Source organism: Conger conger, chromosome 14 (genome assembly GCF_963514075.1).
Source record: "Conger conger chromosome 14, fConCon1.1, whole genome shotgun sequence".
In the NCBI taxonomy this organism is placed as follows: Eukaryota; Metazoa; Chordata; class Actinopteri; order Anguilliformes; family Congridae; genus Conger; species Conger conger.
Genome location: NC_083773.1, coordinates 38,163,089 through 38,188,260, shown reverse-complemented (window position 1 = coordinate 38,188,260; position 25,172 = coordinate 38,163,089). Strand labels below are relative to the sequence as shown.

General features: G+C 44.5%; 1 protein-coding gene across 1 annotated transcript; it reads left to right on the top strand.

Annotated features, from left to right (window-relative positions):
• Positions 1 to 3,507: 3,507 nt before the first annotated feature.
• On the top strand, positions 3,508 to 23,263 carry LOC133109472 (equilibrative nucleobase transporter 1-like). The gene is made up of 12 exons (XM_061218795.1): positions 3,508 to 3,694; positions 4,983 to 5,112; positions 5,565 to 5,611; positions 5,754 to 5,830; positions 6,287 to 6,379; positions 12,220 to 12,359; positions 12,500 to 12,645; positions 15,678 to 15,818; positions 16,684 to 16,791; positions 18,075 to 18,261; positions 19,720 to 19,843; positions 23,084 to 23,263. The coding sequence occupies exons 1-12, from the start codon at positions 3,508 to 3,510 to the stop codon at positions 23,261 to 23,263; spliced, it is 1,560 nt and encodes a 519-aa protein (XP_061074779.1).
• The last annotated feature ends 1,909 nt before the right edge of the window (positions 23,264 to 25,172 follow it).

Sequence of the window (25,172 nt, the reverse complement as noted above, 5' to 3'; positions counted from 1 at the left end):
TTCAACTGATGAAGTTAAAGACAGACAAAATATAATTTGTCAGCGATAAGCAAATGATAACAAATCAATCAGTTCTGAAAGAAATTAAACCCATGCTCAGCCTAATAAGGAGCCTATTGATTAACCTCTGTCTTCAATAAATGACCGGTTTTTGTGAAATTGTTAGCAAAATGGCACAATAAGCACAGTATGAACAGCACAGTATCATTTTATTTTTCATGGCATGCATGGCTATTTCTGGTATTTCGCATAAGCTGGTAACTATTCCCTCCATACACGAAAAGCACCTAATAAGAAAAATGAAGTAAAAATTCTGGGATTGCAATTGGGTTGGAACGAAAACCAGCATACACAGACGGGCCCCAGGAACGAATCTGAGAAACTCTGGCCTAGTGTATGCATACCTGAAATTTGGATACTTACAGTAATTTGGTTAATACAGTCAAGAACACAATATCAATACTGCTAATACAGTGTCTGAAATTATACTCCATGGGCTTGTTTACTATCTGATGATGTGTGAATACATTGTAAAAAGTCTAGAAAGCATTTTCCATACCAAAATAAAACAACAACAATGTACTGTATCAGTGATCAGCCAATCATGCTCTTAAAAAATCAATGATCAGTGATCAGTATCGGTAAAAGAATCAGCTGAATAATAAAAATTACATGGGCAATTGGTGTTCATTTATCAGTGAAAATGCACACATCACACCTCCCCTTTTTTTCTTCCACTGGTCTGGATATGACCGGAATAAAACCTTACATCCATGACAAATATTCTACACAAACACTGAAGGTAAACAGTGAAGATTTTGCTTGTTTAAATCATTGTCCTCATACTCTCAGAAAGTAAAATCTAATCTCCCTATGCCCAGCAATCTCTCCTTCCCAGCTGTGTCATGTGGCTTGTGACATCATTTTAATAAGATTATCATTGTATACCTGTTTGAATACAATAAATGAACAGTACATACTTTAGAGTGTTGGTCCTTGCATCTCTGAGAAGATTAAGAACCTGTTCTGAGGTGGGGATGAAAAATAAAGCAGTCAGTAAAGGAGGAGGGAACAGGTTGGGTGGACGCTATATAAGGCCATAGAAGGAAGGAATGGAATAGGAACTAGACACAGATGCAAGGAGTCCACAGGTATGTCTATTGATTATTACTGACACCTGGTTGTGTCCAAGCAACTGCATCATTATTTATTCATTTAATCAAGTCATAATATTCAGGTGAATTCTGGTATGTCAGGGATTGGGCAGAGGGAGCCAATAGCAGACTTGGGATAACGTGAAAAAGGCAGGCTTTAATGAGAGAGGGCAGATCCAAACGTAATCCACAAATGGGCAATGGTCGAAATCCAGGCATATATGGGACAAATAGATCATCAACTGAAAAAACAGGCAGAACAAATACAATAACGAAATCCAAAACACAGAGTCCAGGCAGAGATCGAAACCAGAAAAATCCAAAAACAGAGCAAAACCAGACAGAATATAACAGGGGCAGAGGCACAGGGAAGAAGAGGCTAGAACCTGGGTAGGGAGCAGAATCAGGAGACTGGGCTGGAGCCTGGAGTGTAGGCAAAGCATGAGCCCGAGGCGGTGCAGGAGCCAAAGACGGGTCTTGGAGCAGACAAGGCTCAGGGGGGTGGAGACACGTCTCGGAGCAGTGCTGGGACAGGAGCCTGGGAAGAATCCGGAGACAGAACCCTGGGCGGAGTCGGTGCCGGTGCAGGGGCTGGCGCTGGGTCCTGTGGTGAATCCGGAGACTGGGCCTGGAGCGACACAGGAGCAGGGGCCTGGGATAGGCCCAAAGATGGAGACGGAGATAGGGCCTGGGACGAAACTGTAGGCTGAGCCCAGGGAAGCACTGGAGATGGAGCCTGAGGCGGTGCTGAAGACTGGGTCTGATGCAAAGGCCGGAAACCGGAACTGGGGTGAAACCGCCGGCTGGGCCCGGGGAACAGAGTCCAAGGAGGTGCTGGAGAGGAAGCTTGGGGCAGAGCTGGACCTTGGGCCTGGTGCGGCACTGGAAGTGGAACCCGGGGCGGTGCTGAGGACGTCTTGGGCAAGGCTGGAAATTGGACCTGATGCAAAAACTGCCGATTGGGCCTGGGGAGGCACTGGAGACAGGTTCTGGTGCAGTGCCGGAAACTGGGCCCGGGACTATCCTGGAAACTGGACCAAGAGCGGCGCTGCGGACTGGATCTGGAACGGAACCAGAAAGCTGGGCCTGGTGTGCTGCTGGAATCTGGGTCTGGGCTGAAGCGGTAGAACCCGAAGCTAAACCTGGTGTGCTTCTGGGAGCTAGGTCTGGAGTGAAGCAGGAGACGGGACCTGGGATGGAACAGGAAGCTGGGTCTGGCACAGAGCAGGATGCTGGCCCCACGGGATCTGGGACAGGATGCTGGGGAGTGGTACTGGAGGCTGGATCTGGGGCGAAGTACCAGACTGGACCTGGGACAGAACTGGAAGTTGGGCCTAGTGCAGCACTGGGGTCTGGGCAGGACACTGGACAGGAAGCTGGACCTGCCAGTGTTGCAGCCAGTCCCGCCAAGACTCAAACTCAACGGCTGGACCTGCCAATGCTGCAGCCAGTCCCGCCAAGACTCAAACTCAACCGCTGAACATGCCAATGCTGCAGTCAGTCCCGCCAAGACTCAAACTCAACGGCTGGACCTGCCAATGCTGCAGCCAGTCCCGCCAAGACTCAAACTCAACCGCTGAACATGCCAATGCTGCAGTCAGTCCAGCCAACACTCAAACTCAATGGCTGAAGTAACAGAGTCTGAGGGAGATTCTCCAAACCAAGCATCTTGAACACACTCTGAAAGTCCATTCCAAAACAAATCACAGAGGGCAGCTGAAGTTTGCCAAAGTCTGAAATCTGGTAGCATATTCTGAAACAGAACTGGTCCCTTGGCATAGGTGAAAAAGCTGCTGACCCACAGAGAATTCCACACGAGAACAGGCAGAGAATCTCATCTTCAAGTCCGCTGGTTCTACTTTCTGGCTAGTTTGTTCTGTCAGGGATCGAGCAGAGGGAACCAATAGCAGACTCGGGATATTGTGAAAAGGGCAGGCTTTAATGAGAGAGGGCAGATCCAAATGTAATCCACAAACAGGCAATGGTCGAAATCCTGGCAGACAGGTATATACGGGGCAAACAGATCATCAACCGAAAAAACTGTCCAAACAAGTGAAGGTACAATAATGAAACCCAAAAACAGAGCCAAACCAGAAAGAATTTATATGTATATGCAAGGTGATATTTGAGGTGAAAATGACAATTATTAGTTAACCAGAAAAACTCAAGATACTTAAGGTGTTCCAAATTTCAATATTTTGTCTCCTTTTCTCTCTTTGCTTTCAGGACAAAAGATGAAAGAAGCAACAAGGTAAAGGACAGAAATTAGTGAGAGGCAGAGGACTGTGAAAAGAGGAAGAGAGGTAGAGAACTGATCGTGTGAGAGAGATAGACAGAGAGAGAGAGGCTGAAGATGTTGTTGCTTCTACGTGGAGTGAGGGTGCGCTGCTGGCTCACCTTAGCCACAGGGCTGGTGGAGTGCCTGTTTTTTTGTGGGGTTGTTTTTGGATGGCCCTCCCTGGTGTTTATCCTGAAAGCCAGTGGGTACTTCAGTGACCAGTGTGTGAATGCCACAGGACCCAATGGCACACAGTACATGGGTGAGTGTTTACTCCTGCACTTGATGGTGTTTTATGTGAGGCTTTGCATTTTAATTGCAAGTCATCGAGTGAAGGGAAGTCAAAGTGAAGTCAAAAATATAAAAAATAATATTGCTGTATTTACCAGAATTTACCAGACTGCTTTCTATCTGAATTTACCAGACTGCTTTCTATCCTCCCTTTGAAGTCCTGTTTTATCCACAAATGTGTCATTTTGCATCATTGAGTTCATAAAACTAGCCAGTTTGTTTCAGCAGCAAGTATACACAATTAAGAGACATGAAACCTGAGACATGTTCCCCACACATTTTGTCATGTTATGTAGCTACAGGTTGATTCTTTTTCTTTTATGCTGTGTGCTTCCTCCATAAACAGTTTTGCAAATTCAGTAGTCACAAAGCTTACTTTGGAAATTGCATATTACATACAGTACAGATAAGATTCTTTCAAAAATAATTCAAGGAAAGGTCCTAAATAAACATACTATACATTTTACATTACATTTTAGTAATTTGGCAGAATAGTTAAAAACTGAATCAAATCAATATCTTGTAACCACCCTTTGGCGTTAAAATTGCATCACTTCTCTGAGATAGCCAACGCTGTCCTGCAGTTCTATAAGACAATCAGCAGGGAGGTTGTTCCAAGCATGTTGGAGAACTTGCCACAGTTCTTCTGCAGACTTTGGTTGGCTCCTTGCTTCTGATTTCAGACAGCCTTGATCAAGTTTGTATGTAAAAATTAGTCAATTGCTCAAATGTTAAAATACAAAAATATAAAATTAAATCTTTTGGAAAATGAATATTTGGAAATCTCAAATGTGTTCTTTTATACTAACACACACAAAAAATAAACATACATATAATAAAGTCTAGGGTGCCTCAGACTTCTGCACGGTACTGTACTACCAACTCCAAGACAGGGCAAGTCCAAGTCAAGTCTCAAGTCTTTTTTAATTCACTTTTTAAAATGTCATTCCCTATCTTCTTGGGTTCTAGTTGATTTATGTGACCAATGAAGGAGGTAGACAGAGCTTAAAACAAGCTTTCATATTAAACTTCATGACTCTCTACTCAGGCAGGCCAGTCCGACTGCTGGGAGCTCACAGGCATCACCAGTATTAAAAAATAGTCGGAATATAAATCCGATTTGCCCATTTAAGTGATACAGGATACAGCTAAGAACCGTGTATGACTTGTTCAAATGAATGGTTCAAATGTATATACCACACAAATAGAAGACAACATCCAATTCAGATAATAACCTGTCTGCCCTCCACTTCCCGCAGACTGTAGCAAACAGGACGAGCTGTTCTCCCTGGATTTCACCATTGCCAGCTTCTTACAGAGGCTTATTGGTCTTTTCAGTGGATTCTTCTTTGATCGCTTCGGCACCATGGCTAACAGACTGCTGGCAATGTGAGTTTGTTGTGATGTAAATAAACAGTACAGTACATTTTAGACAGGCAGCACAATATGTAATGTGTCGGTGTGCTAACTGGAGCTGTCTAGCTGACAGTAGCAACAGTGTAGACCTGAGGCCCTAGTTCTCACAATGTTACTGGAATGTTTTGAAATTTTGGAATGTTGTCAAGCTGCCATGTTCTGGATGATTTGCAGTGGCAGTATAGCACAGGCTGGAAGAGAGAGAGAGAGAGAGAAGGTAGAGTTGCAGTAATCTAAGCATGAGATTACCATGGTCTGGATGAGTTTGTGGTCAGAAATGTAAAATCCTCCTGATGTCGTGCCAGACGAATCTGCACGTGAAGTCCAGCTGATCATCCAGGACTATTTCCAGGTTCTTTTCAGAGTGGGAGGCAGTTCTTCCAATGATTTAACACAAGTGATGTTTTCTTTTTTTCTTTTCCCAGAACTCTGTACACCACTGGTACCTTAATGATTGCTTTTTCGCATCCAGGTAAAATGTACTGGGCCTTCACCCATACCTTACACTGTGACAGGTAGTATGCCATAGATGCTTCTGATTCAGTCTTGGCTTATCCTTGAATAACCCCCCCTCTCTGTCTCATTCTCTTTCTGTCCCTCTCTTTCTCCTGCAGATATATCTATTATACTCTTTCCAGGTCTGTCCTTCATCGCATTTGGAGGCATAATGTTAATTCTTACAAACATCCAGGTGTGTCCCATTCTCACTGATGAGTCATATGTAGGGAAAAATGGTTCGCTACAACTTACAATTGACCGGTTAGCCAGTCAGTAACTTATTAGCTTAAGAACACTGAAAACCAGCATACATACTACAGACTTCCATAGGCAACATTGGATCAGGTGGTAAGAGCGGTTGAAGTGTCCCTGAGCAAGACACCTAACCCACAAATCCTCCTGACTAGCAGATTGTTGCCTTGCATGGCAACCAATTGCTTTTGGTGTGTGTATGAATGAGTGAATCGGAAGCAGCACTTATTTATGTATATGCCTTTATATAGCGCTGTACAATTGATAAAGGCATTATATAAATGCCAGCCATTTACCATTAGAGACTTTAACATGTGATGATGTAATCCTAAACCTGGCACCATCTTGGCCGCTCTTCAGAGTTGTGGTTGTGTGTTTTTGACTCTCTCGCATCCAGGTGGGAAACCTCTTTCACGCTCATCGTTCCACCATCTCTACCTTGTACATCGGAGCCTACATCTCCTCTGCCATTACCTTTCTCATCATCAAGGTAACAGCAATGACCCTAATAACGGGCTACTACGCCGCCTAGGATAATTTGCAAAGGCTTTAAGAGTTCCCCATAACCGCAAAAATGTTTTGTATTTTCTTTAATTACAAAAGACAAGGCATAATTGACAGATAAATGCAGACATCAATCTATTCTTTATTTTTTTCTATACTGAAAAGCTAAAATGAGGCTTAAGAAACAGGGAATAACTACTTAAGTTGGCCCTAACTGGTGCCCACAAGAGCCAACTTGCAGAAAGTTACAAATTACCCTCTTGGCAGTGTCAGAGCACACACAGAGGTTACCTTCCCAGATGTCCTGACACCACGTGCTAGCTACACTCCATGCCTAGGAAGAAAAACACACACAAACGCATGCACATAGCACTGCAAAGCAGGGCAGACATCAGGTGAAAACACATCTGTTATGCCGGGGGGAACAGAGGAACCAAAAGCAGACCAGGGTGAAGAAAAAATGGCGGATTTAATTGCAACAGCAGGGGCAGAAATTACATTACGTTACATGGCATTTAGCAGACGCTCTTATCCAGAGCGACGTACAACAAAGTGCAGATCAAACACAAGTACAAGTGCGAAGAGGACCTGAGAGAGTCCTAGTGTAAAGAGAGATAATCAGAACCCTTGAAGAATACAATCAACTTCCAAACTAGCATACCACAGTTGGCAGCTAGAATACCCTGAGTACAACAATACAATAGCTAATACAAAAAAACGACAATATCTATACAAGTAACAATATCTATACAATCTATACATAAGTGCCATTACAGTCTATGGCATATATAAGGCTAATCATGGAGGGTTAGGGAGGGAAAGGTGTAGCCTGAAGAGATGAGTCTTCAGTCTGCGCTTGAAGGAGGTCAGAGACTCTGCCGTTCTGACATCCACCGGGAGGTCATTCCACCACCGTGGGACTAGGACAGACAGCAGTCGTGAGCGTGAAGTGCAGGTGTGGTGAGGGGGAGGCACCAGACGGCTTGAAGTGGCAGAACGGAGGGGTCTTGTTGGTGTATAGGTCTTGATAAATGATTGAATATATACAGGGGCTGATCCCTTAACTGCCTGGTATGCGAGCACCAAAGTTTTAAATTTGATGCGAGACAGAGCGGAGTCAAAAAACAAGCCAGGGTCAAAAACGGAAATCCAATAAACAGGGGCAAGGACTCAGGAACAGGGGCAAGGACTCAGGAACAGGGGCAAGGACTCAGGAACAGGGGCAAGGACTCAGGAACAAGGGCAAGGACTCAGGAACAAGGGCTCAGGAACAAGGGGGCAGGTATAAATACACAGGGGAATGAGACAAACTAGGCGGGGCATGGGAGTGAGTTATTTGACAATTGGTGCACAGGAAATTGGTGCAAGAGGAAACAATTTGCTATGATGTGGAATACAGTATACCGTTACCGTGAATGGGGCTGACGGGTAGCTCTCTCAGTATAATGCAATGCTTGGGGAATGAGCGAGCACTACAGTCTCAGATGGAAGCCAGCTCATGCCAGTGCCGACTGTAGCCGGTGGCCCCTCAGGGGCAGCGCCCAATCAGGGGTGGCAGTGTTCATTGCTCAAGTGACCCCTGTTGGCCGATCCATTGGTGTCCATTGGCTTGCTCTCTGCCCATGTGTACGATTGGGTCGACTGACTGCCCCAGACTCTGGCTGCGAAGCCAGAAGAAGCAGCTGGCTAACCCTGCATAGTTCAGAGAGGAATCAAGCTGTCTTTTTGCGTTCCCAAGCGGGCAGCAGGGGGCGTATATTAGCATGCCTGTACAGAGTTTGTGAAAGCAGGGGGCGTATATTAGCATGCCTGTACAGAGTTCATGAATTGGACGTTCCAAATTGTGGTGGGATTGAAGTTGCCAATTTTAACATTTTTAAAAAATGATTGTTTAATTTATTGAATGAAAAAAAGTTATGAAACACTCATATCACACCTATGAGAAGGAAACCATCCATCCATCCATCCATCATCACCCACTTATCCGGAGTCGGGTCGCGGGGGCAGTAGGCAAAGCCGGGTATTCCAGGCGTCCCTCTCCCCAGCAACGCATTCTAGCTCCTCCTGGGGGATCCCGAGGCGTTCCCTGGCCAGGAGAGATATATAATCTCTCCAGCGGGCTCTGGGTCTCCCTCGGGGTCTCCGCCCAGTTGGACGAGCCCGGAAAACCTCCAAAGGGAGGCGCCCGGGAGGCATCCTGATCAGATGCCCGAACCACCTCAATTGGCTCCTTTCGACGCGAAGGAGCAGCGGCTCTACTCCGAGCTCCCTCCGGATGTCCGAGCTCCTCACCCTATCTCTAAGGCTGAGCCCGGCCACCCTACGGAGGAAGCTCATTTCGGCCGCTTGTATACGCGATCTCGTTCTTTCGGTCACTACCCAAAGCTTGTGACCATAGGTGAGGGTTGGGACGTAGATCGACCAGTAAATCGAGAGCTTCGCCTTCCGGCTCAGCTCCCTCTTCACCACAACGGTCCGGTGCAACGCCCGCATTACTGCTGACGCTGCACCGATCCGCCTGTCGATCTCACGCTCCCTTCTACCCTCACTCGTGAACAAGACCCCGAGAAACTTGAACTCCTTCACTTGGGGCAAAGACTCGTTCCCAACCTGGAGGGAGCAATCCACCGTTTTCCGGCAGAGTACCATGGCCTCGGACTTGGAGGTGCTGACTCTCATCCCGGCCGCTTCACACTCGGCTGCAAACCGCTCCAGTGCGTGTTGAAGTTCACGGTCCGATGAAGCCAGCAGAACCACATCATCCGCACAAAGCAGAGATGCGATTCTGAGGTCACCAAACCGGACACTCTCCTCACCTCGGCTGCGCCTTGAGATCCTGTCCATGAATACCACAAACAGGACCTGTGACAAGGGGCAACCTTGGCGGAGTCCAACACCCACCGGAAACGTGCTTGACTTTGTGCCGAGAATGCGGACACAGCTCTCACTTTGGTTATACAGGGACCTGATGGCTCGTAACAACGGCCCCGGTACCCCATACTCCCGCAGTACACCCCACAGGGTTCCCCAGGGGACACGGTCGAAAGCCTTCTCCAAGTCCACAAAGCACATGTGGACTGGATGGGCAAACTCCCATGACCCCGCCAGCAACCCTGCCAAGGTAAAGAGCTGGTCCACCGTTCCACGGCCAGGATGGAAGCCACATTGCTCCTCCTGAATCCGAGGTTCGACCGTCGTTCGGAGCCTCCTTTCCAGTACCCTAGAGTAAGCTTTCCCAGGGAGGCTGAGGAGTGTGATACCCCGGTAATTGGAGCACACCCTCCGGTCCCCCTTCTTGAAAATGGGGACCATCACCCCGGTCTGCCACTCTACAGGTACTGTCCCCGACCTCCACGCGACACTGAAGAGGCGTGTCAGCCAAGACAGCCCAACAATGTCCAGAGCCTTCAGCATCTCAGGGCGAATCTCATCTACACCCGGCGACTTGCCATTGAGGAGCTTTTTGACTACCTCAGCAACTTCCGCCAGGGATATAGGTGCAGATTCCCCTGAGTCTTCAGGCTCTGCCTCTTCCACAGAGGACGTGTTGATCGGGTTCAGGAGCTCCTCGAAGTGCTCTTTCCACCGCCCGACAATATCCCCAGTCTGGGTCAGCAGTTCTCCTCCCCTGCTGAAAACAGCCTGAGACAAGCCCTGCTTTCCCTTTCTGAGTCGTCGGATGGTTTGCCAGAACTTCCTCGAGGCCAACCGAAAGTCCTTCTCCATAGCCTCCCCGAACTCCTCCCATACCCGGGTTTTTGCTTCAGCGACTGCCGAAGCCGCAGCCCTTCTGGCCACCCGGTACCTGTCTGCTGCTTCAGGGGACCCCCGGGCCAGCCAAGCCCGAAAGGCCTCCTTCTTCAGCTTGACGGCCTCCCTCACCCCTGGTGTCCACCAGCGGGTTCTTGGGTTGCCGCCCCGACAGGCACCGATGACCTTCTGGCCACAGCTCCTGCTTGCCGCCTCTGCAATGGAGGCTTTGAACATGGCCCACTCGGACTCCATGTCCCCAGCTTCCCCCGGGATGCGTGAGAAGTTCTTCCGGAGGTGGGAGTTGAAGACCTCGCGAACAGGGGCCTCCGCCGGCCACTTGATCCAACTCACCACCAGGTGGTGATCAGTTGACAGCTCTGCTCCTCTCTTCACCCGAGTGTCCAAGACATACAGCCGCAGGTCTGATGATACGACCACAAAGTCGATCATCGATCTTTGGCCTAAGGTGCTCTGGTACCAAGTACACTTATGAGCTACCCTATGCTCGAACATGGTGTTTGTTATCGACAATCCATGACCAGCACAGAAGTCCAATAACAAAACACCGCTTGGGTTCAGATCAGGCAGGCCGTTCCTCCCAATCACCCCCCTCCAGGTTTCTCCGTCATTGCCCACGTGAGCGTTGAAGTCGCCCAGCAGAACTATGGAGTCTCCGGGTGGCACCCTTTCCAGGATGCCGCCCAGTGACTCCAAGAAGGCCGGATACTCTGAACTGCCATTTGGTGCATAAGCACAAATGACAGTCAGAGCCTTCCCCCCAGCGACAAGTAGTCGCAGAGAGGCGACCCTCTCGTTCCCCGGGTGGAACTCCAACACAGTGGCGCTCAGCCGGTGGCTTGTGAGTATCCCCACACCCGCCCGGCGCCTCTCACCTTGAGCAACTCCAGAAAAGAACAGAGTCCAGCCCCTCTCCAGGAGTTTGGTTCCGGAACCAGTACTGTGCGTGGAGGTGAGCCCAACTATATCTAGTTGGTACCGCTCCGCCTCCCGCACTAGCTCCGGTTCCTTCCCCACCAGAGAGGTGACGTTCCACGTCCCCAGAACCAGTCTGCGACACCGAGGATCAGCACGCCCGGATCCCCGCCTTCGCCTACTGCCCGTTGGACAAAGCACCCGACTCCGATGCCGACCCCTGCAGGTGGTGAGCCCACAGGGCGGCGACCCCACGTAACCAGTTTGGGCTGTGCCCGGCCGGGCCCCATGGGATAAGGCCCGGCCACCAGACGCTCGCCGACGAGCTCCCCTCCCGGGTCTGGCTCCAGCAAGGGGCCCCGGTTTTCCTTTTCCGGGCGAGGTAACTGGGTCGATGCATGGCCGTGTCATGGGAGTCTTTGAATTGCTCTTAGTCCGGCCCCTCCCCCGGGACCAATTTGCCTTGGGAGACCCTACTGGGGGCTAACAGTGCCCCCGACAACCTAGCTCCCAGGATCACCGGGACACACAAACCCCTCCACCACCTCCCTCGGAAGGAAACCGCCCACTTAAACTTAACTCGTTGCACCAACTTAAGCAGCAATAATTTCAAAGATACGCATATAATTTAATATCAGTTAGTGCTGCTTTAATTCAGACAAATTGGTAGGATATCGAGCATTAAGTCTAGTTCCTGACTTGAACCCAATAGAGATACAGTAGCAGCACCTGAAATGAGCAGTTCATGCTCAAAAATGAAATAATTATTGACGCCCTTGATAAATATGTGCAAAAAATACTGTAAACGAAAAAATAATTCAATCAGTGTGTACATCTTGAATAAACTCAAGTGAGGACAAGGATGATACCCAACAATAACTGGGTTGTGTCACCAGATTTTACATATTGACATGCCATACACTACCAGGAAAGTAAATGGCTTAATCACAGCTTGTCACAGTGATTGGCTCTGGCAACAAAAAAGTATCATTTTAAGAGTTCTAGTGAGGGCATTGGTGTTAATGATGTTAATGTGAATGGCAGAAATATTGCTAGTGTTGTATAACTTCTATAATTATCATAATTAAATAAAAGATCATTCTAATAATAACATAATAATAATACCATCTTTGGTTACAGGTGGCATTTGAAAAAGGGATTTCTCTGCAACACGCTTTTTTCTTCTTGTCAGCATGCAGCATAATCCACCTCATGAGAACCTTCATCCTCATGCCAAAGATGCACATCCCCTACCCCCTCCCTGAGGGCTACACTTATGGGTATGAACCAGCTTCACAGGGGAAAGGGAGGCTTACATCCACAAGGGTAGACCAGACCAGTGGGCTGTCAGGCTGGCTGCCTGACTGACAGTGGTGCAGCCGGCTTTCACGAAGGTATTAAATCCTGGCTTCTCTTACAGGACAGACCAAAGCTGTGGACAGACCAAATGCAACACCTGTTGTTTCCCCAAAAGAACAAAAGACAACACAGAGCCTGTGCAGGGAGAGGAAGGGATAGAGAATGCAACATCTGAACAAGGGAGCCCCCCGCAGACCCCACAGACAGGTACGGCGAGTGTTTTACTGTACGCTCAGTGAGCACTTTATTAGGTAGACCTCAGCTTGTTAATGCAAATATTTAATCAGCCAATCATGTGGCAGCAACTAAAAGCATAAAAACAAAGGATGCAGACATGGTCAAGAGGTTCAGCTGTTTTTCAGACCAAATTTGAAAGAAATGTGATCGAAGCGACTTTGCGCGTGGAATGATAGTTGGTGCCAGACTATCTCAGAAACGTGGGATTTTCACATCAGTCTTTTGAGAGTGGTGCGAAAAACAAAAAACATCCAGTGAGCAGCAGTTCTGTGTGCAGAAACGTGTTCTTAATGAGAGGACGGAAAATGCACGACTCAGACAATAGGGATGTAATAAAGGGATGTAATAATATTTATTCAGGGAATGTCCAGTGAGTGTAGTCAAAAAACAAGCAAAGTTCATACACGTGAAATCCAGCCAAAACCAAAGTACAGTACCGAGGGAGAAGGCAGTCTCGTAATCGGTACACCATGCAAAAAGACCCGGAAACCAGGAAAGCTGTCAGCGAGGCAGAAGTACAGGCGGACGGTAGGCAGGCTTGGGGTAGATGACGGCGCAAGAGTCAAGACCAAAGTCCACTCCGCGGGGCAAAAGCACAAAGACAGCAGACAAAGTCGTGGTACAGGCAGGCAATGGTCAACAAAACAGAAATCAATAATCTTTGGTCAATAAACAGGCTTGGCTCATAACGGGTAGACAATGGCTTAACAAAACCACTGACGCATGCACTGGCAAACAGGAGGCAACAATCTAGCAAAGACATGACATGAAACTGAGCTTTATATGCAGGTGTAGACAGGTGTAGACAATTAGATTGAGAGCAGTATGGGAATGGAAATCAGGTGTGGAGGATTGACAAGTTAACTAGATAATTAGTAATCGTTTGTAATAAACCTATCCTGCCCTAGCGTTAGTAAATTAGTAAATGACATGCACAAGAAACGTAAGGTAAACATGAACACATGGTTAGAATGTTAGTATTACCCAATCCAGATCTAAAGTTAGTAGATTAGTAAGAAGACAAGGGAAATTGAAACAATTAGGGAAGTGTGAGTGACAGAAAGGGAGAGAGAGAATGCAAGGTTTGCAGAAAGACACAAGAAAGTGTATGCTAAACAATGAACAGAACCACATAACATGAAACAAACATAAATCGTGACATAACAAGTTTGCAACTGTGACATGAATAAACTACATACCGTGACAAGACAAGACTAACGATTAAATCATAACAACTAAACATGAAACATAACATGACATGAAAATTAAAGGTAACAAGAAATAAAGCATAACAACATGACGAGACTAGACTAACATAATACGTGACATGACAATAACATAACTAAGACAATGACTAAACATGAAACATGACGTGACAAACTTGAAACGTGACAGAAGGGCCAGACTGGTCAAAGCTGACAGGAAGGTGACAGTAAAGCAAATAACCACACATTACAACAAGTGGTATGCAGAAGAGCAACACACAATGCGTCAAACCTCTAATTGGAGAGGCTACAGCAGCAGAAGACCAATAAGTAAAAGAATTTGGTGCTCACTGAGTGTATATCATTTTTTTTTTTTGGAATATACAGTGTATTTTCAGTGCATACAGTGTACAGTGCAGTCTAAGTATTTGGACAGTGGTACAATTTCTGTCTTCGGCATACACGTTCATTATGGTATATGAATTGTGAATACAGTTTTACCTTCTCTCTTTACAAGTTCATTCTTGTCTATTCCTCCCCCAAGACTTTCTAATTTTGCATAGATTTTTGGTGAGCTGGGATTGTGAGAGATTAGCCTCGGTGGCTAGCCATTGAGCAAGTGGCTGGCTGGTGTTCAGTGAGTAGGTGGCTGCCATTATTTGCTAAATAAATTCAGTTTTGTACATTTGTACCACTGCACAGTACTGCCACTTACATTTTTAGGAGATTCTACTGGCTTGGCTCCTAGGCTGAGGACATGCCTAGACTCCCAGGCATGTCTGATAAAAATTTAACCGACAATTAATTGATGTATTTGTGAGTATGCATGCTGCACAGTATGCCTTCAGTATTCTTTGCTTAGGATGGTGCAGTGGGTAGCACTGCCGCCTCACAGCAAGGAGGTCCTGGGTTCGAATCCCCGTCGGCCGGGGCCTCTCTGTGCAGAGTTTGCATGTTCTCCCTGTGTTCACGTGGGTTTCCTCCAGGTACTCCAGTTTCCTCCCACAGTCCAAAGACATAGCCTGAGTGGAGAGTCTAAATTGCCCATAGGTATGAGTGTGTGAGTGAATGGTGTGCGTGCCCTGCAATGGACTGGCGACCTGTCCAGGGTGTATTCCTGCCTTTCGCCCAATGTATGCTGGGATAGGCTCCAGTCCCCCTGCGACTCTGTTCAGGATAAGCGGGTTAAGATAATGGATGTGACTGCCTCACATCACAACATCATGCTGTCCTTTCTTAACATCCTCTCGCCTCCTGTTCGTTTTTATCATGGGCCGAGCCACAGTGTAAGAATGTTATACTGTTATTCTCTAATGCAATATCACTAAGGATTTCCCTCTCTGTTGCCATTGTATTCTTATGCTGTAATATGCCGTGAAGCAGCTACACCCGTGGACCTACCTATATTTCCTGATCTGTAAATGAAAATGTTCTATTTCTTGTGGAAGCTCGATAACCGTTCCTCAGTTTCTCATCTGGACATGTAAGCATGGCGTATTTCTGACATTTCATGAGTGTTTGCTATTGAAAAAACGGCAAATGAGGATGTTTCATTTATTCAACTGTGACTGAAAAAATTGGTCTGTTGATGTATCGGTATCTGAAACCCAACGTTTTAACTTTGCGACTGCTTGCTCAGTAAATCTAGCCCTTTTATACACATGCAGGGCAAATTAAAATGCTACAATAAGAGTATAAACATTAATTCCATTAAAAAAATCCATCTCTATCCCACTCTCTACCCTACTCTCTGCCCCTCTCTCCTTCTCGATCTCTCTCTTCGCCCTCTCCTTGTAGACAGTTTTAAGCAGTGTGTCCTCAGCTGGTTTTTTCTGTGGCACCTGGTGTGGGTGTCAGTAATGGCTCTGCGAATCAACCTGTTCATTGGCACCCTGAACCCCATGCTGACCCAGCTGGCTCATGGAGACACAGCCCAAGGTATGAGCTCCTCACTCGTCACCTTGCTGATTTGTGATCAAAGAATTCCCATGTGGTTAAAGTGCAGATTCTCAGATTTCATTTAAGGGCATTTCTATACATTTTGGGTTTTACCAAGTAGAAATTATAGCACTTTTTATACATAGTCACCACATTTCAGGCCACCATAATATTTGGGACAAATGGCTTCACAAGTGTTTCTAATTAGTCAGGTGTGTTCTCAGCTTTTGATCGTCTTTGGAGTAGGGGTGAGCCGAATTCTCGCCCCAAACGAGTATCCGGTACAATTAATTGGATTTTTCTGAGTGTTTTATGAGCAATTGGATCAATATTTTCATTTGGGTGCCACCGATTAGAGTACAGCACAGACTCAGAACTGGTAGAAAGGGATCTTTATTAACAAGGCCAGACAGTCTAGGTTCAGTAGCCAGCAAACAGGAGCAACTCAGGATAAACAGATTGTTGTGAAGGGATAGGCAATGGGGTCAGAGTTTGGGCAGACTCCAGGCTACTGCTAGCCTTAGAATTGCAGTCGAGAGACATTGATTCCGATTCCAAGGTCGGATTTGAACCCCAGCCTCTCACTCGTCCAAATATTTGTTGAACAAATGCGTTACAATGAATTTGAGGGTTACGTCATCAGGGAGTGTTGTCGAGGTAACCTGCTACAAGCCTTCACTTTCCCTGCACTTCACCATGCTAGCGAACTAGCTGAGCTAACCACGCTACACATGCTTAACTGTGGTTTGCATTTTGACACAAAGAGCAGAAGAGAGACAGGCTGAGGAGCTGAAGTAGTGTGCGAGGCCATGCTATGGTGTGCTGCTGTATGCTAATCCTCTGCTCTCCTCTCCCTCTGTCTCAGTGAGCCACTACACCAACGTCTTCGCCTACACACAGTTATGTGGGATACTGTGCGCCCCCTTGAATGGCCTTATCATTGACAGATTCAAGGGCAAGCAACGGGCCCCAGGTAGGTACCTGTGTTACCTGCACAAAGGTGTGCTGCAGCAGGGCATGCAAATTCAGCAGGGCCACGTGACATGGTCACTGGAAATGGTCATTTGAGTGCTGAGGTGAAAATCAATTTCATGTTTGTGGAATCACCTTGAGATGCTGCGTGCTGTGTGACATGCCTTTATCCTGCCGGAAGATTCAAAGGCAAAGATTTCAAAAAGGCAAGACTATGGCCATAAAGGGTTGCATTCATTAATTTGTGTTCATTTTTAAACTCACTTTTAAGCAATTGATTAGTCTACCATTTGAAAATACACAGTACCGTGGTGCTGAGACAAACAACGCAAGGATTCCCATATAACATTGCCATGCTGGCAAGCCGTTTGTCATATCGTCTATGGTTCACAGTTGCTGTCTTTCCCTTGTGCATTGATAAAAAGAAAGACGACTTCAGCTCTTCATCTCTTTAGTTTTATTGAACACTAGGATTAGAGTTTTCCGTCATATATTATCCTGTAGAAGCCGTCTCTGAGATCGCTGTAAATAAAATAAATTGAAAAAAATGAAAAAATGGTTGCAATCCACCTGACAGAAATCAGTGTCAACACAGCTGCCGAGACATTTCTTGAAATTAATCACTTGGTTCTTTTCAATAATTATTGTGCCAAAAGTCTTCCCTGAGCTGGTGTTTGGAAGAGAGGATATAGCTACACTCACTGAGCACTTTTTAGACTTCTACTGCTGTAGCCTATCCACTCAGTTATGATGCCTTGTGTGTTCAGAGATGCTCTTCTGCATACCACTGTTATAATGTGTGGTTATTTGCATTACTGTCACCTTTCTGTCAATTTTGACCAGTCTGGCCATTCTCAGTCTCTCATTAACAAGTCGTTTCTGTCTTCAGAACTGCTGCTCACAGGATTTTTTTTTTTTCGCCATTCTTTGCAAACTCTAGTGTGCAAAATCCCAGGAGATCAGCAGTTTCTGAGATAATCAAACCACCCTGTCTGCCACCAACAATCATTCCATGGTCAAAGTCACTTCGATCAAATTTTTTGTGAATATTCATAAACTGTAATACAATTATGTAAATGTGGAAACTCCCATCACACACCACAACCTCTGAAAAGTAGGGCAGTACAGAGGATGGAATATGGGAGTGCTGACCATCTGATTGGCAGTACAGCATGTGGGCCTTTGCTTGAAACCCTGTAAACAGTAGGATCAGGAAATTGCAGCAGGTTAAGTGTTTGGTGGCTGCCTCTAACTCTGCTAACCCAGCTCTTGCCTCTGCCACAGGAGAGACGGAGGAGGAGAGTAACCTGCACTCTCTGGTGCTCTCCCTCTTCCTCACTGCCCTGCAGTGCCTCTTATTCTCCATCTGCGCCACCATACCTGTGCTCCCGCTGCAGTACCTCACTTTCGTCCTGCAAGTGTTCACCCTTTCCTTTGGGGTTGGAGGAAATGCAACCTTCGTCATCATTGTGTGAGTTACACTCTGATTCACTCTGATTTAGCAGGTACTTTTTTTTAAAGAATATATAAAGCATTGCATACATCACACACATAGAGCTAGGGACACCTGAAATAATTTTGGGCCTCACAACCTGTCACAACACTACGATTCTCATAACCCTATTTTAATTTCATTACAGCTTGATAATTCTTGATAACTCTTAATAGATTAGATGTGACCATATAAGCACATTTTCATGTTGATAATAATAATGCATGTGTCTCTACTGCAAGCACTCAGATAGCGTTGTGACAGACCATGGCGGGGCTAAACTACTGATCGCTTACTTGTAGGGGACACTCTGGAGGATTGACAGAATACAAGATGAATTGCTTTGAGTATTATAAAAGTACTCTTTGAAGTATTACTTAAAGGTACAATAGGTAAGATTGTTGTGATTAAACATTGTTACAAGACCATTGTAAATCCCTTCCTATCATTGAAAGAGGCTCACTGACATGTTGACTCACCCTCTGTCTGTGTTTTGTAGTCCTTAACATTTGTCGGGTCGTCACTCAAGTATTCAAGCTCATTGGTTGAAAATTGGTTCTAACTGCCTCAGCCAATGGCATGGGGGCATATTCTCATGTAGCTGCTCAAACTGTGCTCCAGACAAGCGATCACTGAAACTCTGTATACTATTGCTTATTATCCAAGCAAAGACGACATATCTAATTCTAAAACCATGCAAGTTTGTTATCGGTAGCAACAAGTAAATTAGCTTTTTTTTTTACAAATATCCACTCATGATAAAATATAGGCAATACGAACATAGTTGTGATTGCACAAGCGTTGTGCTTCAGGTGGATATTTGTGAATTCTGGAAGCTAACTAGTAATAGCTAATAGCTGGTATTATTTTTTAATTAGATGAGCAATAGTATACAGAGTTTCAATGATAGCTTGTCTGGAGTGTAATTTGGGCAATGTTTCACCTGTTCGGCAAACATTCTCTAACGAGAACCCTACAAAAAGATGGCAGACTCTGTTGCGTTTGTCAGTGTCAGCTTTCCAAAACAGTGCACGAGAGCACTGAACTGTATAAGAACGCTTTATATTATGCGTTATATTCATACTGTGGGAAGCTTAAACAGTGCCCCTTATGGGGCACTTGTCTAGAGCCACATTTTCCAGAAGTGCTTGTCCAGAATGTGTGTTCCCAGCCAGGGGAACAATGTTATTTAAGCATAACATGAATTTATATTTATTAATTTATCAGATGCTCATATCCTGAGGTGCAGAGAATCAGAAATAACTATAATTATTCTTAGTAATTATGGTTATTTTGAGCAGTAGTGCTGCCAGCATGTCTCCGACTATACAGTTTCTCTCACCCCCCTCAGTCTTTCCTCTTTTACCCTATCCTGTCATTCTCCTGTCCTCTATTCATGTGCTTTATTATAATCATACTCTCCTCTTGTCTGTACAGTTTTCCCGTCTGCCACTTTGGTAAGCTGAATGGTGTGGTTAATGCTGTATTGTGTGTGGTGTTGCTACTGCAATTCCCCTGCATCATCCTGGTGAATGAGGTGTTGGATGGCGACCCATTATATGTGAGTACTGCACCATATACACAGATTTTCAGATTCATTAAAAAAAAAAAATAGATGTCAAATGCAAACTACGACCCATGTATACGCATATTTTGGAGTCTGTGGGAATTGGCGACTCCAATGGCAAAGTTGTGAAGTGCATCATGCAAATTCCAATTCCCAAATTTCTTTTCACTTCATATCAAAGTACACAGCCTTCTAAAATCATATCCATTATCAGAGGGACTCTTGGTTCTGTGTTTTTGGTGTTATTCTGAAATATTTAAGCATCCAGACTGTCTAAAACAATAGGCTACCACGAGTAATACCTCAAAGTTAAATTCAAAGGTTCAGCTTATGCCATCAGAGAAACTGTCTTAGAGTCCCAATAAATAAGACATATAAGATTCACAATCTTATTTACAGAGGCTTCAGAAAGTGTTCAGACCCCTTCACTTTTTGCACACTTTATTGTGTGGTAGATGTTGGAAGATTGCCATGCTTCACCGTAGGTATTAGCCAGGTGATGAGCAGTGCTCATAGTGCATGGAGGTCTGGCCAAAAAGTTCAATTTTTGTCTCATCAGACCAGGGGCCTCATTTATAAGCATTGCGTATGCACAAAAGAATGCGTACGCCACTTTCTAAGCAAACTTTGGGATTAATAAAAAAACGAACCTGGCGGGAAAATGTGCGGTCCTCCACGGAAACTCTGACCCATGCGTACGCACATTAACTGGAGAAATGAGAAACTGCGACTCCGATGGCAAAGGGATGAAACGCGAGAAACGGTGTGAAATTGATACCACTGTGTAAGATAAATCGAAATATTACCTCTCACGTATCATATATGAAGAGTTAATTTGCAAAAACGGATAAAAGCCTCTCTTACAACGAATAAACAAACAGCTGTTTGATTGATGCTCCCTGGAGTGCCCAAAAAATATGATTTAGGATGATAAATATAAACGGAGATATGTTGTTGTAAAATAATCCCTCAAATATGTAGCCGAATTGTTAAACAATACTTCATGTTATTAAATGTATTCTCATAAATAATATGGTGAACAGTCGGACAAATTACGCTGCCCTGATGCCGTTTACAATTTGTCAGTCGGGCAGATACGAGCGCATAGTTTCATATATTGTTATCATATTCATATATTATGTTTTATAATGTGTTTATTGTTATGGATTTTTGTTCGTTTTATCTCTTAATTTTGTAACTGTGTTTTCAATGGTGCTAGACAAATAACGTGTATTATTATCATTATTATTATTGCCTCCTACACTACACTTGCCTCCTGCCAGCTTCTGGTCCAGCGGTGTGAGCTCCGGTGTCCCCTCTCCCCTGCTCGTGGCGCAAACGCTCCGTCTGTGCATGGCTACGCGCTTTTTAGCGTCCACTTTAATGTCAGACCACTTTTTTTTTATGTCGGCGATGGTCCGAACCACTGACCCCACAGCATTCACAGCGTCAGCCACATGCTGCCACTCTAACGCCTTTTTGGCATTAGTAATGCCCACACTGTGCCCACCAAGTAACGTCTTCTTTCGGGTGTCCACCTCCCCAACAAGAACTTCAATCTCACACTGTGAGAAATTCATTTTCTTGGCCTTCTTTTCAGCGTTTGCCATTGTCGTCTTCGTGAAATGCATATTTATTAGGGGGGTTTCACTGCCTATTTATAGGCAACTGTGGGCGAGACATGAAGCTGGCAAAGGTACGCCACATTTAGAGTTGATTGTGATTTATAAAGGAAAACTGGTGTGGGACGTGCGTATGCACTGTTTGTATGCACTGTTTTATAAATCAGAATATTTTTGTGCGTACGCACGTCCCGGGTTTCATGCGTACGCAACCTTTTGACGTGAATCCTACGCAGTTTTATAAATGAGGCCCCAGATCATTATTTTACTCATGCCAATAGTCCTTTAATTGCTGTTTGACTTCAACCAGGCTGTCAAGTGGCTTCCATCTAGCTACTCTAATAAAGGCCTGTTTGATGGAGTGCTGCTGAGATGGTGATCCTTCCTGCAGGTTCTCCCATCTCTGAGAGGACTTCCGGCACTCTGTTAGAGTGATCGTTGGGTTCTTGGTCACCCCCGCCTGTCCAAGGCCCTTCTTGCCTGAACACTCACAGCTTTAGAAATGGTTTGATACCCTTGCCCTGATCTATGTCTCACCACAATTGTATCGCTGAGGTCTACAGAGAGTTCCTTTGACTTTATGGCTTGGTTTTTGTCCTGACATGTGAGGTGAATTGTGGGACATAATTTGCACAGGTGTGCACCTATCTAAACTTTGTCCAGTCAATTCAATTTGCTACAATTTGTGTACTCCAATGAAGTTCTAGAAACATTTCAAGGATAACTGACCAGAATTTGGAGTGCCACAGCAAAGGGTCTGAATACTTATGTAAATGAGAGATTTCAGTTTTAGATTTTTAATAAAAAATGTAATAAACAAAGATTTCTAGAAATATATTTTCACTTCATCATTATGAGTTATTGAGTGTAGATTTATGGGCACAATTCTATTTGAAATTAAATCTACAACACAAAGTGTGCAAAAAGGGGACTGAATACTTTCTGATGCCTTCAAAGCGATAGAAGTGAATTGACCAAGCATTTCAGTGTGACCACTAGGTGGGGCTGAGTCCATATCACTGACCTTGTCAAAAAAGAATTTTTTCACAGTCAATATCACAAGCAGGAACCAAAGAGGGTTTTTACAAGTTGATCAATGGTAGATAATAAAAACCTAGAATTGCACTTCTTGGCAGTTAAAATAAAATACCTTAATGCTAGTGTTATATGAAATTAACATGTCCTTCATATAAATGTTGTGAACAGCAGGCTTTTATACCAGGGCCCATGCTGAATGTGAGGTCCAACCATATAAATCCAATATCAATCAGACAACTCACGATGAATTAAGCAATATTTATTGAGGTTTAGTGTAAATGTAAACTTTGGCCTCTCATCACTTCCTGTTGTAAAGCCTCCTGTGTTTCCCGATAACGGTGTCTCTTAGCGTTTTACAAAGACTCGAGAGATATGCCTCATTAAAGTTGTTTAATTTTCTAGGCGTGCTTCCCAAACTATCCCTTAGGAGGCTGCTTAAGGGATAGCTTCTACGTGTTTTAAATTTGAAATACATATTTTACCCAGAACTGTTGTGCATGAAATATTTCTGGTTGATGTGTCGTGACAAATATGTGCACCGGTGTTCCAGTCTCTTCTCTTCCTCCCTCTGCAGATAAACATCGCCCTGTGCATCCTGTGCCTGGCGCCATTCATTCACCCGGCCTATGTCTATATCCGCTGGCGCAGATTGGCCAATCAGAGAAGACGCTCCGCCCAGCCACCTCCCAACGATGAGAACGCCTTCTCTGGAGACAATGAAGACAAACCCCAGGATGCCCCAGGCTCCTCTTAGACACCCCCAAACAGGGACACTCACACTGGGTGTTCTGGCTTGGTTTTGGCTTCTTCTTTCTTGTTTCTGTACAGTGTCTCTGCAAAAAGTGTTTTTACGAACAAAATTGACACATTGAATGTAATGGCGGGGTACGCTGATGTCACGGTGTGATTACTTTGGTAGACGGTACTATGTATACTTATACCATTTTATACTGGTACATTCATCATTCTTTAAAAACTACCAGTGTATCATAATACAGTTACAAATAAGGAGTTTTTTTCCAATATATGTTCATTGGAGGTTAAACTGATATTTTGTTCACAATATTTATGTTGATTTCCAGACACAAACTTCCTACTTATGCTTGGCAGACCTATCCCTACGGGTGCACTGTTCCTTGCAGTGTTAATTGCCACCAATGCAACCTACCTACCTACCTATCGAGCACCTGCCTACACACTTTAATCAGAAAGCTTCAGGTCTGTTACAGTGAGCTCCTTAATGTTTGGGAAAAAAATCTTTGGTACTTGACTCTACAATTTTAGATTTAGATTGTAATAAAAAACAACTGAAAGAGAAACAACTGAAAGAGGCTGCAGTAAAAGCCTGGAAAAGCATCACAAAAAAAGAATGCAACGGTTTGGTGAGGTCAGTGTGTCGCAGGCTTGATGCAGTTATTGCAAGCTAGGGATATACTACCAAATATTAAGTGTTATTTACTTAAATACTCTCTGTTCCAATATGTTTGCTCACCTAGAAATTGGGTGGTCTGATAGTTTCGAAGGTGCTATGTTCCAAGCAGTTTAACGCATCTAGGTGTAAATACCAGGAAGTAAAAGCTGCAATTCTGAACTCTTGTTTTTATTGCGAATACATCATGACTGACATTACAAATTGGAGAGCTTTGTGACAAGTATTAAAATAAAAGTTTCAAAACATTTTAGCTAACATACTAGGCCCTTGTTTGACATGGAAATATTGTCAATTAATCTTTAGCTAAATGCTTCTTCGTGCTGTGGTGGAAGTTGCGTGACTGACGTTACAAATGGACATGCAAAAAATGTAGTCAGCTTTTTTTGTCTTCAATCTACTGGAAGTAGATCCAGTAATTACATAAATATAGTGTGACTGACATTACAACTTGTCCACTTACAATAAGCAGCCAACACTTTGCATATCTCTGTTTGCAGCAAGTTAAGTATAAGAGTTTTAATGGCATGGAACCAGTAATATTGCTTAAATTGCAAAAAATTAAATTATTCCAAACACTCTTCATCTTATGGCACGGCTCCACTGCAGCCATTACCATCAGACATTGGGCACTGAGGAAACAAATCCATTGCAATTATTAACAGAAGCTCCACTTTTAATAACTTCAAATAAATTGCGTGACTGACATTACATATTTCAACACCAGCCCTGTCAGCTCAATTATTTGACCTGGGGTTTTGCTTGCTATGGATAAGTTACTCATAACCTCTAGTGAGAGAATTATGAATGGCATAAAAAAAATCATGATGGAAGGCTTTGCAATAAAATGAATCGCTTTTAAATAAATAAATGCTGTTATTTGGGGCCATGTACTGGAAAAATGTATTGGAATTTTCTCTTGACAGATGTAATTATGATAAAGTAATCAATTTACTGTAATCTCAAAGAAAACTTTATACTGAAGTTTGTGTGTTGCTAAGGACCTTAGAAATATATGGGCCATTCCATTGTTTGTGATGACGTTTAAGTGGCACTTATGTGTGGGAGCCACATGGAAAACACAAGAGGCCTCTATGTTCTCCTTTTGATGGATTTGCCCAAATGTATTCAGTGTACAGCAAAAACAAAGGATTTGGCTTTGCTGTTCCAATACTTTTGGATGGGACTGTATGACACATTCTTATATGCATTGTATGTATCAAAATGGCTTGAA

Excerpts from the sequence above, each read along its gene's own strand:
- LOC133109472 (XM_061218795.1), top strand. The coding sequence starts at position 3,508 with ATGTTGTTGCTTCTACGTGGAGTGAGGGTGCGCTGCTGGCTCACCTTA. Across the intron at positions 5,612-5,753 it reads GATTGCTTTTTCGCATCCAG|ATATATCTATTATACTCTTT; the intron begins GTAAAATGTACT and ends TTTCTCCTGCAG. Across the intron at positions 18,262-19,719 it reads GCAACCTTCGTCATCATTGT|TTTTCCCGTCTGCCACTTTG; the intron begins GTGAGTTACACT and ends TTGTCTGTACAG.